This window comes from Varanus komodoensis, unplaced genomic scaffold, assembly GCF_004798865.1.
Source record: "Varanus komodoensis strain SLA01 unplaced genomic scaffold, ASM479886v1 scaffold1, whole genome shotgun sequence".
NCBI classification, from domain to species: domain Eukaryota; kingdom Metazoa; phylum Chordata; class Lepidosauria; order Squamata; family Varanidae; genus Varanus; species Varanus komodoensis.
Genome location: NW_025335268.1, coordinates 122884170 through 122900990, shown reverse-complemented (window position 1 = coordinate 122900990; position 16821 = coordinate 122884170). Strand labels below are relative to the sequence as shown.

At 44.0% G+C, this 16821-nt stretch overlaps 1 protein-coding gene across 1 annotated transcript in view; it reads right to left on the bottom strand.

The window, feature by feature from the left end:
* LOC123024287 (mitogen-activated protein kinase HOG1-like) overlaps nucleotides 1-16821 on the bottom strand; it is a 72830-nt gene that overhangs the window by 8324 nt on the left and 47685 nt on the right. Inside the window, exons 15-22 of the mRNA XM_044431838.1 lie at nucleotides 13752-13881; nucleotides 12046-12104; nucleotides 8108-8216; nucleotides 6874-6903; nucleotides 3731-3778; nucleotides 2396-2510; nucleotides 1427-1498; nucleotides 628-707 (exon numbers count right to left, since the gene is read on the bottom strand). Of these exons, the coding sequence (XP_044287773.1) occupies nucleotides 628-707; nucleotides 1427-1498; nucleotides 2396-2510; nucleotides 3731-3778; nucleotides 6874-6903; nucleotides 8108-8216; nucleotides 12046-12104; nucleotides 13752-13881 (643 nt within the window). The remainder of the gene's footprint in view (nucleotides 1-627; nucleotides 708-1426; nucleotides 1499-2395; nucleotides 2511-3730; nucleotides 3779-6873; nucleotides 6904-8107; nucleotides 8217-12045; nucleotides 12105-13751; nucleotides 13882-16821) is intronic.

Here is a 16821-nt window from a genome sequence, read left to right as displayed (position 1 = left end):
GTCTGGCTTGAAAGCGGGCTTTTGCCATCCCCTTTTGACAGCCACTGCTAGCCTTTCCAAAATGCCCAAGGGGCACCTTGGAGGGACTGTTTATACTTGCAAGCCAATTTTGTGTGTGTTCATGCTCACATGTGTGCATACTTACAGCGGTCCAAAGTGTGCAGCCTCATCTGGAAAAGTACTGGGAAGTACCTGCTGCTAGAATGTAGCAGGTACCAACCTGAACATTGGCACAGAGAAGTTCCAGATAATCTTACACACCCCTTCAGTTTGGTTTCACTACTGTGCAAAGGCAAGACATAAATGATCTTTGCTTGCAAAAAGAGGGTGGTAAGATTTACATCCCCTTTACAACAAGATCCTCATTGGTTTCAGGGGGATTCTTGCTGTCCTAAGGGGCATGTCACTTTACATTAGAAAAATGATGGAATGGAAATGTAGCACAAAAAAATCAATATAATTTATTAGAAAGTGGGAGAAACATTAAATATTTTATGATTGTAAACTGTCTTGAGACTTTCTGTGAAAATAATAGATGATGTAGAAATTTTTAAATAAATAAATAATAGTTGTAAAAAAAAAAGCTTTTAAAAGTCCATTTCTATCCATGTCTTGCATTTCTCTTACCGCTTTGTCTTCCAGCTTCTGCACAAACTCTTCTCCCGGGTTGCCTGTCACTCGTAAGATCTGAGTCAGTTGATCTAGATCTGGCACACTGAGTTAAAGGTTATCAACATGGGGCCAAACTTTGAAACCAGTGTTAGTGACTGTAAAATTTCTATGTGTTGATTTATAGGTTTTTCTGTTTCATATCTTTTTGGTCTGCCTTGGGGGACAGGAAAGATTCAACATCCCAGTGTATGGGATGAGAACAATCCATGAGAAAACACTTCAAGAAAAACAGTATAGAAATGCTCACGATTCACCCTGTAGCCAAGCAAAATCCCCATATATATTCTGACAGCAGGTAACATGTAGCCACAATAATGCTGGTTTTTGTTATCACCTACAATTCTTCCTAGCTAGACTGTCTATGTGTATGTATACACACCAGATGTTCGCCAACAAAAAGTAAACACTGATTCTAGCATGCCTGAGGGACCATCCATGAAGTATATCTGGCTTCAAATTGTGGGAGATGGGACAGTGCGGTGAGAGAAATAGCTAAGGTATGAAAAAGGGGCTTAGTGTCAGCTAAAAGGAGGCAAACATGACTAGAAGTGAGACACACACACGTGTGTTTACAGGCAGTTCCTAAGGGATTTGGGTCACATGGAAGAGCTGCTTATACCTCTTCCCACAAGTATTTCCACCCTCCACGTTCTTTATATTTTTAGTTTAAACATGAAAAGCATCAGTTTCAAGCACTCTCTTCACTAATGCAACTATTTTTTTGTCCTAGAGGCAAGCCCTTTGAGAAGGATACAGTCTTTACCTTTAAACAGAGTCTTCCCGGTCAACATTTCTGCCATGATACAGCCAACAGACCAGATGTCCACTGATGGAGAGATGAGAGAGATACATGAGAAAGAATGTATTCTGGAAGCTGACAGAGAGCACTTGCCCTATCTTGCTCACCTCTATCTGGTGTGCAAGTTAAAGAGTTATTTCATTATCTTTAGAATTATGTTTTCCCTTTTCCTTTTATTACTCTGGAAGTCACTGGAATGGGAAGAGAGGTGGTGGACTAAGGAAGCTTTAATTCATATTTGCATCTATATCTTGGTTGCTTAAACCAGCCTTCCCCACCCTAGTGCCCTCCAGATGTTTTGAATTAGAACTCCCATCACTTCAAGGCACTGGCAGGGGCTGATGGGGGTTGTAATCCAGCAAGCTCTGCAGGGCATCAAGTCAGGAAGGTTGGCTTGCTGAATATGTTGATTTCCTCTCTCTTAACAGAGATAATAGTGTGAGAGAAACATCAAATAGCACCTTTTTAATGCAACAGATCCTTCTCACAAGAGTGATGGCAGCAGCTGTGGGAAACAGGCTCAGACTGGTGTGCTCATTCATCCCTAATGCACAATCATGTGAGTATAAGCACCACTGAACAAAGTGGGTCTCACTTCTGAATGAGTGCACACAAGGATGTAATACTACAGCCTTCCCCAACCTGGTTCTCCAGATAAGGTGGACCATAACTCCCAGCATCCTCCTGACACATTTGGGGGACCCAAAGCAGTGAAAGGCTGCACTATCAAATGCTTCCCTGTTTTGAACAGGTGTCTGTCTGAATCAAAGGCAGTGAAAGACAAATAAATTGCACTTATTTAACCCAGGATTACTTTTTACTGCAGAAAGACAAGAACTGTAGAAACATGTGCTTGTGGCCAGTAATCCCCTCCTAATGGGAAGAATTCCCCACACAACTGGACCAGGAAATTATTTCACACACCCGTCTGGTTGTAATGCATCCAGTTCAGTATCACTTCGGGTGCCCTGTACCAGCGAGTCACCACATAGCCTGTCATCTCGGTGTCTGCATGCCTTGCCAAGCCAAAGTCCAAGATCTACAGAATGAAAAAGGTGACCAACAGTGAGGAGGGATCCACAGCACATGCCCTTCTCCCTGCAAAAGTGAAGAGCTGTTCTATTCCCAGGAATATTCTGTATCACCTGAACTCTCTGTCACATCACCTAACACAGCAGACGAGACATGATGAAACGTTGCTGATAGGAAATTGCTTCTCTATAAATAACACATCAAGGACTGAAAGTGTTTTTGAACTGGCTTTTAACGTTGATGCAATGAAACCACAACAAAGAGACGTTTACAGAAACAGTGTCAATCCACTTCCATTGTATCAGCGCAATAGCAGTCTTGTTTAGGCAAAACTCAAAGGCTGCTTTTCCAGTTGCCATATTCCAAATAATTTTTCAACTTAGCTGATACAAGTGAAGGGGAGAAACCATAGCCAGTTCCTGTTATCTTCCATTTGTTTTATATTTTGCCTTGATGGATCACAGCTGCTGCCTCAAAGGCACTCGTATACAATACAAATACCATTAATAACAATAAACAAAAGAGAGCAACCATAAATACTATACAATTATTTGCAATTATAATTAAAGTCAGAGAGCAAGATAAAACATCAAGCACCTTGAAAAGCTGGGTAGAATGAAACAGTCCTTTTTTGCCAATCAAAAACATGAGGATGAGGATGGTGAAGAAGCAACTATCAGCTTGCTCAGGAAAGCGTTCACAACTGGAATGCCACCTGCCTGAGTACGTACCAATCTAGTGCTTCTTGAATGATAATAAATTATCATTTATTCACATGGGTCTTTCTCCCAACAAAAAGTCCTAATTTAGAATGCCATAATACGACTCTGAAACTGATAATGGGTAGAAAATCCCTTACTGTTTATCTAAATTTGTTTTCTGAACCTCATTTTCAAATTCAGTAACAAATGTTGATGGCTTGGCAAATGATTAGGAAGCAATTTTATGTATCCTTCTCAATACATCCCATGAGGTGGAACTCAGATTTAATCAGACTTAGAGAAGACTCACTGAAATCAATGATACTTTTCTTAGTTATGTCCAGATTAAACCTCATTCTTTACCCAAAGTCTGAGTAAGTTTAGATGCAACCCACTGAAATCAGTAAGATTTATTTTCAAGTAAACAGATAGGATTTGGGTACAGCAGTGCTGGTTCAAAATGGCACAGTCAGAGTAGCAGTTCAATCTGTTACTACATGTTTCTTACTAATAAAAGCATTTATACCTTTAGTTCACAATCTTCATTCACTGCTAAATTGCCAGGCTTCAGATCCTACAAGATCAGGAAGAAAATAACATAAATACATCTACAACTCAACCCTTTCTATCGCATTTTTTGTCTCAGTTGGGCTAGCTGTACTTATGTCACAACCCTAAGTGGACCCCATGTCCACTTAGCTGGACATAATTAAAATCAGTAGGTCATATTTCAGGACACACAATGGGGAGAGATGGTAAAAAAATAACAATTTAGGGGGACAATCCTATTGGTAGTAGAAGGATAAGTACCCTAGGATGTGACTTCAACAATGGAGAAGGAAGCCTGCCAGTGGGACAACATTCATGCTGCCAGAAATCCCTTGGTATGTTTGGCAAGCGATCGTGGTGTAATAGTAAGAGTGCTGGACTGGGACCCAGGAGTTCTAGTCCCTACTTGGCCATGAAGCTCACTGGGTGACTTTGCCCCAGTCATGGACTCTCAGCCTAACCTACTGCACAGGGTTATTGTGAGGATAACAAATGAAGGGGTGGGGGGAATCACGTGCACTACCTTGGTCTTCTTGGAGAAAAGGGAAAACAGAAATGAAACAAATCAATATGTAAATACTAAGAGTTCTGTTGGCATAGCTCAGGGGTGCAAGACCTCAGGGCCAGGGCCAAATTCAGCCCGCTTGGCAGCAAGAGCTGGTGGCTTCAATGGCAAAGGGGCAGTGTCTCCACCCTAAGTTTCAGTCTGAACTTGACAGGATCTAGTGTATCTATGGTGCTGAACCTATTAGGGTATAGGGTTCAGCACTATGCATAGCTTGATAGTTGGGACCCAGCGTGGATACATTGTCCCGCTGACATGGCAGCCTAGCCTCCACTACAACAGAGGGCCCCAATCCTGTCTTCTGGGTTCCTCTTCCTCTCCCACTTTCACCCAGCCACTGATAACTTGGCTGTTTCCCAGCTTTGGTGCAGTTTTTTGCCCATTCTGCAAGGTTGAAATGCTTCTGCTAAGGCTCGGTGGCTGGCAGTAAGAACCTTAAGCTAAGCTAGTATGGGGGTCATTTTGACCCGCCCCCTTTCCCTTTGGCCCCACCCCCAAGACTTCCCCCAAGAAGTTCTCTGAAACAGAATTCAGCTCTCAGGCTGAAAGCGGTTCAACATCCCCGATGCAGATGTTCTATCGGTGTGGCCTTGTCAGTGGTGAGGCAGAAATACCAAGTGTCCCAGCAGCAGACATGGATTCCTCCAAGAGGCCCCAGAATGGTCCGCTTCAGTGCCCTCTCACTAATGTCAATGGCAGGGGGAAGAAACCCCCCTCCCCAGACAGCTACCACCCCATCCATAGCAAAATGTCGTGGGCATGTCATGAGCGGAGCTGGCTGGAGCCAGGGGTCAGACTAGATAGCCCGGGAGGCCCCTCTGACTCACTCTGTTTCTATGTTTCTAAAATAGGATGTAACAAATGCTCTGGAAAAAACAGATGACTCCATTAATACCCCCAAATTAGCCATCACTCTTCTTCAGGATCTAAACCTTTTCCGTCCACTCTTTCCTATAAATGTCCTCATTTAAGTGCTCCCTGGATCAGGCACACAGGAGTCAGTTGCTGATTTAGAATATTTATATTTTGTACTTACAGCCAGTCGGGTCTTTTACTGGATTGAAAGTGACAGAACAAACTCGCTCCCTGCCTGCTTTTTTGATTGCTTTTTCTCTCAGTTGTGGAATGTTCCCTTTATAGCATATTTCAAAGCCAAAAGCTGGCCCTCGGGGTGTGCAAGAGGCTCACGCAGTGATGTCTTCCTGGGTGACATGTGATATGTTTTCCTCAGGCAGTTTCAAAATGATTCTTCAGCTGCCTCAGAGACAAGCCAGGCAGTATCACAGCTTTGTGCTCAACTCGGGAACGGATGAGGTGCTGGCCCTGTGAAGCAGGCCCGAGGGAGGGCAGAGTGCTTGTCTCATGGCTGGCCCGGCCACACCACATGCTGAAGCCACCTGCTCTGGGTGGCACCATAAAGAGGGAAGCGGGGAAGAGATACGAAGGCAGGAATGGTGCGGTCTTACTTGTCCAAGACACAGCACAGGATGGGATCCCGTTTGCATGCCACTTCAGGCAGCAAATAGTCTTGGGTGACACTAATGCTCTCCTCCCTTTAGTGAGCAGAGCTGCAAGTTATCTTGCCAAACACCTGGAAAGGAAGCCCTGTGGGATGCCCTATGCCGGCCGATTGTTGGCTAGCTGGTTGACATAATTTGTAGGGACGAATCAATGGGCAAAGGAAGGACTAATGATTCCTGCCCTGCCAGGATTTATTAAATGTTTTCCCTTAATCTCTGCATTAATGTTGTGAGGGAAACACAGTATTTATTTCATTTTGTGTAGTTCTTTCCTTAGTTACTACGGGGGTTAATCTCCCTAACCCGTCATGTCTGAGGATAAGTTTTTGTGCTAAGGTTCAGTAACTAAAAAAGAGGGGTAGATGACCCAGTGCCCTCCACAATGCAAGTCCCATCATCCAGGCAAACCCGACTGTGGCTGGGGGTGATGGGAGTTGTAGTTAGAACCATCTGAAGGGTGCCTATCCCCGCTAAAGAATGATCCCATAATTCAGTGCTAGGGGAGAAAGGCTTCTGAAACAAAGTGGTGTTTCCAGAGACTTGAACTCCCATACTTCTGAACTTTTCCACATCAGACTGTTAATTGCTGTATCTACTATCAGTTTTGTCACAGAATTCTTGTTTGAGCTCTACGCAAAGCTTTCCTTCCCTGCTTTCTCAAGGCTATCACCTGCATAGCCTGTAGATGGCACAGTGCCATAGCAGGATATTGTAATTACACAAGTAGGAAAAGAAATTACTTTCACATTCAGAAATAACACTCCATTTTCCCTCCCCTGAAAAAAAAACAGGAAAGTGCTCTGAAGAAACAGAAACAAAACTGGAGGATCATATCACTGCCAGAAGAACCTGGGGAATTATAATCCAATACATTTGGAAGGCACTAGTTTGGGAAGGGGGAGCATGCATGAACAGGTTGTGTGCATCTAGATAAGAAATATTAAGGATACATGCTGAGCCTTGCAGGTCTTTTTTTTTCCTGTCTAAGCATGCATAAGATTGTGGCGGAAAAAAGCAGAATGAAGTGGCACTTACCCTGTGAATGATTCCAGCAGAATGAATATACTACAACAGAAAAAGAAATTCAGTTTGAATATGTGTGCACAATTTCAACTCATAGGTGGTCAGGGTGTTTCTGTGGAGTACCTTGCTATTCCTTTACAATTTGTATGGGGATTGAATGGCCTACAGTGTGAAAAGTGAAAGACTTTGTGTAATTTCTACTGAAAAGAAAAGGTGAGCTACAGAACTGATCAGAGAGATGCTGAACTTTCAGAAAGCCTCTTTTTGACCCAAGAGAGTTACACAGTGAACACACTTTTGTACTCAAGAGAGTTACAGAGTGGAAACAAACCATCTCATCCGAAAACACACACACAACTTATTTCAGTTGCTAAGCTGTGGGCTAAAGTTGCCTTCCAGACATTTTAGACTTCACCTCCTGTTTGCTCCAGCTGATCTGGCTAATACTGGGAACTGTAGCCCAAAACATCAGAAGGCACTAGGCTGGGGGAGGCTGAATTGAAGGAACATGGGAGTCTGAAAAACAACAGGCAAGCAAAAACGCTGCTATTTTTATAAAGACGGAACCTTGCAAGCAACATTCGTCATTGATTGGGCTCAGGCAAAATAATGCACAAGCAAGGGCCAAGTATCAGTTGTGGAAAAGTGGGTGGTCTGAATCCAGCTGCACTAATAAGGTTCATCATCAACAAACCATAAAGACAACTCATGAGTTCTCACTGGGTCATGAATTGTGGGCTGTTTGCTATGGCTTATTAACTTGTCTGGATTCATGACAGCCCACATTTCAACAACACACAGTTCAGTGACCACCCATGCTCACCCCTTGTGTGGTTATGTTGCCTGCACCCAGAAACATCCTGCTACTACAGAAAGACCTGGGGGAAAAATCAGTTCTGCAAATCCCTACTATAGGTTTTTCAATGATAGGCAAATTTACTTTGCACACAGGAACAAGGCCTGCGGCCTGAGGGAAGAAGTGATTGGGCACTTGAGGGCCCACAGCCCAGCAGAGCCCCCTGCTAACAGCTCCCTGGACTTGGTCCTCCTCTTCCCCATTACAACCTGCTTGCTCACTTATCTCTCATTCCAGAATGAGGAGCAGTAGCTGCCACTGCCTACCTTCCCAGTGGTTCTCAAGCGAGCACTGACAACGACGAGAAAGAAAAGGAAAGGCAGCAGCGCTTAGCTACCATGATGGTGAGGGAGAGGCCCACTCTGAGTATCTGCAGCCAGCAAAGCTTACCTTCAGGCCTTTCAGCACCTGGTAGATTAGGTACTGGACCTTTTCCTCACTGAACTGATGTCCCATGATCTTTTGTAGGTCTGTTCGCATGTATGGCATCACAAGGTAGCTAAAAGGTAGTAAGACAATTCCCTGAGTTTTGGAATAAGATGTAGGTAGCTATGTGACTCATTTCCCAGCCCTTTTCAAAGTACAGAGGAATGCCAGCAGTCAAGCATAGCGATGTTTTAGCAGTGGAGACAGAAGCTGAAGTTGGGATGGAGTCAGAATTGTGCAAAGGATGCAGGCTGGGGTGAAAGCCTAGTTACTGTCAGGAGAGAGAGGAAGCAGTTGTTACTGATGAAGGTATTGCTACAGAAACATCTTAGCAGGCTTTAAAATATACATTAAGCCATGGGGATGGGCAGAAGAAAACACTTGAGTTCCAAAAGCTTTAGCCAAGGGCATTTGTTGCAATTGGAAAAAAAGCTCTTTCCAACCTGCACAGCCTACAAAGGGCAGGAAGCAGATCTTGGTTCATGCACCAGGTCCTTTGTTTTGCTGGTGTTACCTGCAGAGTACAGGGAACACCTCTGAGGTAGACAAATTAGGAACGTGCTAATAAATTGGACAACAAAGCGAGGAAATGGTGAGAAAAGAGAGAAATAAAGTCAGAAGAAACAGAAAAATACTTTTGAGTATGTGGTGAACAATATTCAATGCCCCCCCCCTCCAAAAAAAATGCAATAAACAGCATCCCACTGCTAACACCCATGGTGGGAACACACCTTTTTGCCTAGTGGGATAGATTCTATGCTTTAATTGTGATCCTATGCTTTAAGTAGGCAATAACATGTCCCCTGTCATTACAGGCATCTGTGGTTCTATAAAGGAAATGAAAGCATTCTGACTAACCCCTTCTCTCTAATGAAATTCCTAGTCTGACCACACAATATCACTGCAAATTGTGGGCTCCAAGTGTCCTAGAAAGCACACCAGGTTACTCTTCTCATTACAATTTTTTAAAATTTTACTACAAGATGGACAGGACAGGAAGAGAGCAGCAAAGCATATAGCAAGGGGAAAGAGTAGATAGAGGGTAGGTTAACACACAGGAGCAAAAGCTGCAGAGCACCTCCAGGTTTTCCCAGTGCTGTTTCCCTTCCATGTTTGCTTGCCCGCATGGAAGAAGATGGTTAGCACTCACTGCTCCGAATTTGTCTTTGAACTGGTTGTTCTGCTTTTCCTCCCACTCAAGCAGTGGTGCAACTGGTTGATCCATCATCTCTAGGTCAGGGGGTGGTATGACCAAAAGATCTGCTGTAGGCCACTCAGGGAATGCCAGTTGACAAGGTGCATATGGAGGTGGAGGCAGGCCAAGGGACTGAGGCAGTTGAGGTGCCATACATACAACGGTGCCATCACAGAGGGGAAGAGGGATGGAAAACTGCTTGCAGTGCACCCTAGGGATGCAGCCGCTATGGGACCTGTGCTTGCTGGCCTTGCCCAGATGTGTGCAAGGCTACTGCCAACATTTGAATGGCATTCATGCACTTCTCCGTGGCACCAGTGTGTTCCTTAGATAGGACTTAGGCTGCTATGACTTCATGCAGCAATTCACCTGAAAAGCAGATGCAGTTAACTGGGCTCTGGATGAACCAGATAAAGACAAGATGTTCACTTAAGAGTTCTTCCCTGATGCTTCACTGGCAGTGACCTTGTAAACTGCACCTGCTTGGTTTATGCTTGTTTCAGAGGCATGTTGCCCTTTGCGCGTCGGATGGTGGCAGCTCTTCCTCCAGTATCTCTTCCCTCAGATGGGTGAGCTCTATGGTTGCCAGCTGGTTGTTCGGGCTGCTCTTCCTCTGGTTCATCCTCTCCTTCAGGGTCTTCACCCTCTTCCTCTTCTTCAAGAAAGCCAGGCAGTGATGGATCAGTAGGGTCTGCAAAGAGGGCCCCCTGAGTCCAAGTCTACAAGGGGTGACTCTCCTCCCTCACCTGAGACAGATGGAGAAGAAAGGTCTTCTCAAGCTCACCACCCATCTTCTGCGGGTTCACTGGTATGAGTGATGGACCACATCACCATCTGGTCCAGATCAGCAGAACTGTGACAGACCACTGCTGCTTCTCCTCTGCTCTGGAGACAGGTGCCAGGTAGAACAGGTGGGAGAAACCTACTCTCCAATCATTCATAGAGGGCTGTGGTGGTGTCTGAACTGGGTTACTGATTGGATTCATACAACTCAACAACCACCCTAAAACAGGTCTAAAATCTAATTAATGAATGCATTCTCCAGTTTGATTTGTTTGGGAATCAGAGTATTGGCTTTTATGGTCCATTTCCTCTAAATACGACCTCTGTGTTTCAGTGATTCATTATACTGTTTACCATTCTGCACAAGGAACTAAGAAATAAGGCAGCTGGAAACTAAGACACATTTGATTTGTACTTATTTCTTATGCCGGGCTGAATACTAGGGCTATGTATACTTTACACAGTAAAAACAAGAACAAACTAATAAAATGATGTGTCCAGAAAAAAGAATCCTGCAGCCTGTATAAGCCGTGCAAATAAAGTAAGTCATACAGTTATGTGGCGTTGAAAGGGATGAACTTTGGTCTGCCTTAGTGATGGAAGTCCGTGGGCCGACTTCATCTGCACCACAGCAAGCTGGAGCCAGCACAGGGTTAATGAGCTGGAAATAGGGTGGGAGGCCAATCGTGAACGTCCATCAGCTTTTGACCCCACTGCAGATTCCTCACACATCTCTAGATGTGGTGATTGTTCATTGCAGAAGCCTAGCACATATAGGAGTGCACAGAAAGGAAGAGAGGAAAAGGTAGGATAAGGGGGTTCTTGTGTGAAAGATGCTCTAATCCTCCACTGGAGAAAGCAGAAGCAACAGCCTTAGTCAAGCACTGGGTTGTATGTCTCATGCAGGAAAGCCCTTGCATCTATGATCGATGATGATATGTATTCTTATAGCTGGGAAATGTGCCCTGCCTGTCCATTGGATCAGCCGAAGCTGAAGGAAAGCGCTCCTTACCACCGCCATCACCTAAGCTTCTAAAGACAGCTCAGGGTGGAGGAGCACTCCTAAGCTGTGAACCCTGTCCCTCAGAGGGAGTGCAACCCCATTTAGGACAAGGCCCAAGTCCCCCATCCCGAGGCCTGAACCACCCACCAACAGGACCTCCGTCTTGTCTGGATTGAGCTTCAGTTTATTGGCCCTCATCCAGCCCATTACCTCAGCCAGACACCGGTTCAGCACAGCCACTGCCTCACCTGGACTGGTGGAAAACGAGAGGTAGAGCTGGGTATCATCAGCGTACTGATGATTCCTCAGCCCACACCTCCTGATGACCTCTCCCAGCGGTTTCATGTAGATGTTGAATAGCAAGTAGAATATAGATACTTTCATACAACCCTTTTAAATATTAGCCACTTAATATAAAAAAGGTTCACTAATATACCATTTCAAAACATCTATCAGCAGCATAAAGCGTAAAGGTTTTCAGTTAAAAGTCAAGGAGAACAGATATGTTTTTTAAAAGCATCTCAAAAACAGCCAGAAACCAAGCATAGCTCTCTCAGGAGAAATTTCAGCGGGTGTGGACCACCACTGAGAAGACTTGTATCTCTAAAGACCAAATTGAACTCCAGATTATAATGATGCTAAATTTTGCTGAGAGCTGGACAAGTGTTGGACAGGATATAAATGTTTCAAATAAATAAATAAATTCTACCAACCAAGTTCTCTTTTGCAAGGCACAGTTGCAGGCCCCCAGCATCTGTACAGCAATGACAGACACCCACTCACTTTAGAATGAATTCAGCTGATTTTACTAGAACTTGAGTAACAGATCAAGTTGGTGCGACTGCCACATGGCAACTTCTTAAGAAACAAAACCTACAGTACAGCTCTAAAATACTTGCAAAGAATTAAATGCAAACTTACAAGTCCTGGAATCCATCAAAGGTTGTAGCTGAAGTGAATACATCAAGTAATCCAATGACCTAGAAAAGATGTGAATCCAGAGTGGAGGATAATAATGAACTCCAGGAAGAAGCACTGCCCCATCTTGCCATCACAAACCTTCTTGTAAGGGTCCAGCTATTGGCCAAGTCCCAAACTGACTTTGCTCTTCCCATGCCTTCTTTAATCAGTAAAGTCTAGGGAAGAACAAAATGGACTGAGCCAGAACCATGAGGACTGCTCAAGCACCAAGTTTAGTCCATTGTCTGGATGCTTCCTATTCCCATCAAAAGCACAATGGGTTAAGCCATGTTTTAATGGCTCCTTAATGTCTTTCCAAGCAACAGGATGTGGGAAAAGAAAAGCCAGACTTTGAGCTCTGTCCTGAGCTCATAACAATCAAGGGACTAAGTTCAGGAATATGAGAGAAAGTTTCCTCTTTGGTTCTGGTAAAACAGCTTTGCTAAATTTGCAAAAATTATCAGAGCATATGCAACCACACAACTGAAATTTTCCTTCAGCCAAGAAAGCAGGAGTTATTACAATATTAGAATGCCGCTGCATAGCTGAACGCACAAAGAATGGATTATCTCCATTGGAGGGCTGGAATCAGAAAGGAAGCAAATTTCCATCTCTGATCCATGCGCATCCCAGAAGTGGGATGTCGCAGTGCTCCAACCCTGCAGATCGGGAGCAGACCACTGACCACTGGGATTTGCTATGCTCCTCCTTTTTACCATGTTGTGTAAGAAAAAAACAAGTCCATCAGGTCTGTGGGGAGAAGCAAAAGAAGCAGCTCCTGGAGTATGGACTCTCTTAGACAAAGCACTCAGGGAGCCTTGTTGGCTAATGCAGTGGGATACAAATCCAACAAATACATAAATTAGTAGACTTTCAGCAGTTCAAGATATTAACAGAATGCAGAAAAAGGATGGGCAGTGATCCTTGGTGTTAAAATTGGAAAAAATAAAAAATGTAGTTGTCTTCATCTGCAGCATGTGGGTGGGGATGGCTCCCTCTAGTCAAAAGGATATTGAGCCAGTGTGGTGTAGTGGTTAAGCGCATTGGCCTGGGACTCAGGCAGCCTGGGTTCTAGTCCCTGCTTGGCCAAGGAGACAATGAGTCACTTTGAGTCAGTAACAGCCTCTCAGCCCCACTTACCTCATACAGTTGTTGTTAAGGGGATAAGACTGAGAACAGGAGCAGGATGATGTAAGCTGCTTTGAGTTTGTAAGGAAAAAAGTGGGATATACTTCAAATAAATAAATAATATTGTAGGGTCAGGTATAGAAAGATCTGTGCCGGATCTAGTATTAGTATTAGTACATGCCTAGTTAGTCATGTTCCATCTTTGCAAGTACTAATGGCTGGTGAGTTGGCGCATTGATTGAACTCCATATGGTGATCCTTCCCAGTTTTCAATGAGATCTTGATGATTTAATGAGATCTATGAATACCTGCTGGGATGGTTCAGTCACGTGATATAAATTGCTACTAGAACAGAGAAAATTTTTTGGACATGCACATTCAGAGATTAAGTACTCAAGATCGGTTTTGCTTTGACTGCTAAACCTGGATGAAAATGCAAATTTCAAGACTAAACTTCAGCTCTTTGTCCCATCTAGATGAAGAGGTAAAAAAACAGACAACTGTCTGTGTACAGACAAACAAAAGGAGTTGTTACTCACATTCTCATGCTGCATGTGCTTCAGCAGTGTGAGTTCTCGATATGCTCTCTTGGCAAAGATCTCAGACTGAAAAGGGCGGCAGAGCTTCTTGATAGCCACCTTCTCGCCTGTTTTTTTATCTATTGCTGAGCTGTGGCAAAAAAGAGGGGTGGGGGGAACCATGCAGAAGTTGGAAGTTGATGAGCAGTGAACTCCTGAGCACATTTTACTTGGAAGTGCATCTGTGCTCAATGACATGTTCTCTTTAGAACAAGGAAAAGCAACTTCTGGTCCTCCCAATATTGTGGCCACAACTTCCATATGGCCAACAGTGAAGGTTGATGGAAGTTTGGAAGGATCACAACCTTGGGCCAAAATCTCTGGGGGGGTCACAAGTTGCCCAGCCCTGCTTTAGGAATGTAGTATTTAGGAGTGCAGCCTCATTTCCATGACTGCAACATTTGGACACTGTTCCCATTAATTTCCATACAGACTAGAAGCTATATAGAAATTTCGGTGCTCTTCACATGTTACATGGCAAATCATAGGACACACAGGGAAGACTCGGTGTCAGCCTTCCCAAACCTGGAGACCTCCAGATGTGTTGTTGACTATAACTGGAGATGCTGTAAGATGGTGTCCAACACATCTGAAGACATCTGGTTCTTTGCAAAAGTGGTTCTTTGCAAAAGTCTTAAGCAAGATCAATCTAGTATCAAAAATGGCAACATTCAGAATCCAGAAGAATGTTTCTTCCTCTCAGGATACTCTGTGACCAATCTGAAAGACCCCATTGTCCCCAGATGTCTTCAAAGGGAGGATGCAGGAAAATTGCTACTGCAAAACTTGTCTGCACATGTGATTGTATTTGCTTAGGTTTTAATAGGCAGTGGTTCTCTTCCCACTACAAGGAAGCTCAGAATAATGTGTTATGTCACCTGTTACTTCTGTCCTGAACACCATTTGAGGATAAACCTTTATGCACTGGATGAAGTGCCCTTGAATTCATGAAAAGCTCAGGCTACCATAAATCTAGCCTATACGGTGCTATGAGAGTCTTTTCCTTTTCACTACAGCAGAGCAACACAGTCACCTCTCTGAAAGTGGCACATTTTATACACGCATTTTATGCACACAACTGTCTGTGTTTTGGATTTGTTTGAAGTGTTAGCTCTGTTTCAGATGTTCTGTTTCTTTTGTTATAGTCTCTTTCTTATAGGTTCTGTTGCTAGCCACCTTTGATCTGGGTCAAAAGAAAGGCAAGATAGACATTGAACTAACTGAATAAATAAAATGAGGTTTAAACAAAAATGTAGCACATGGAACAGCCATTAAAATCATCAAAAGGAGTATGCCAAAAGAAATGTAGCAGCTATTCCAGAGTATTTCAACTACCATAAATGTGAGGAGCCAATTGTGCTTCTTCATGTGCCACACTTGAAAAGGCCCTCAATAGCAGTCACTGGGGAACATGGGGGAGAGAGTGCTATGCCTTCATGTCCTTCTTGTGGGCTTCCTAAAGACATCCAGTTGTCCACTGAGAGAAACAAGATGCTGGCCAAGATGTGCACCTGGTCTGATTCACACGGTCCTGATCTCATTTATTTATTTATTACATTTTTATACCATCCCATAGCCAAATGGTGCTGTAATGCTGTTAGCTTTCATTACTGACTCTCAACAAAACATTTAGTACATAATGCTCAATTGCTGAAAGAAGTGGTTCTGTTAGAATCTACGTGTCCTAAATGGCCTCCCACCCAGAACCATGGCTGGATTTATTTATTCAACAGATTTTGAACCTGCCTTTCAGGCTTACAATATTATAGAAATGTGTCCATATAACTTGTTAGGAAAGGATGCTTACACAGTGCTTAGAAAGAGCAGCTCTCTATAACTTCATTCCGACAGAGGAAGAATTGATCCCTGGCAGGGTTATCTGGGACTCATCCATTCCACTCTCAGAAATCCCCATGTTTATAACTTCAAGCTCAGTGAAGGATCTAATTGTAATCACTCTTTTCCTTTTACTCTTGATGACTATCCACACAGAGGATTGCCCCTAAGCAAGTTGCGTTGCTGCATTCTGTGCTTTCCTGAGTACTCAGCTCAAGGAAGCCCTGCAGGTTTGGACTGTACTGCAGAACATTCCACATTGCTCAGAGCATGCCAATACTTGACCATTGTCTTAAATAACCAGGCTGCCATGTGTCAATTGCTATCAGCATGCAAAAGGCTGGATGTCTGAATCCACCCTTGGTTATAGCTGATGCAGAAGCCAGCACAACCCAGCAAGAACAAACTCAATCTGCTGTATATCCACGGGATAGCAGCATCCCCTGAATTGTTCAGCCTGTCACAATCTTCACTGGGATCTGTGAGGTTTGGAAGCAGCCAAGCAGCAAGAAGTTGTGCTCTTCTGGACGACTTTTACTGATCAATGCTGGCCCCTGAGTGGATGGCTGCTTCAATGGCAGCCACAATTGCTGGTGCAGCATCTCTTGCTGACCCAACTATCGTGGCCACATGCCAAAGAGAACAGAAGACTTCTGCACCTTTAATACTTGAGCAGAAGAAGGGCTGATAGTTCCTGTGCCTTACCAGATCCCTGTGCCTTGCTTTCGCAGCAGCTGTCACCTTCCTTTAAGAAGCTGGATCCAGCTTAACCCTGGCTTGCCAAAGACCATATGTGTGAATCTTATCCACCCGCCATACAGCATTTTTTGGCTGGAGGGAGGCAAGTGCTCCACACCTCACACCTGGAGGAGGGGCATATAAATAATGATAGACAGGCATTGCTGCATTGTTGCCAACTCCACCACACTCCAAATCCACTGACCAGAGATGAACAGAGATGGTAAAGTTGAGTGTTCAGTTGTCATCAGCTGCTACAGAAATCCTACAACAGGAGAGAAAAGAAAGTAGCTCTCCAAATGCTCCAGACTTTCAGAAGCTCCTGTCAGCATGGACAATGGTCAGGAATGCTGGGAGTTGAAGTCCAAAAATGTGGAGATCTAATTTCTGTTCACTCCTGCCCTAAAGCATGCAGACAAGTCCCTCAAGAATGCCAGAGGCAGCCCACTGGGATAAA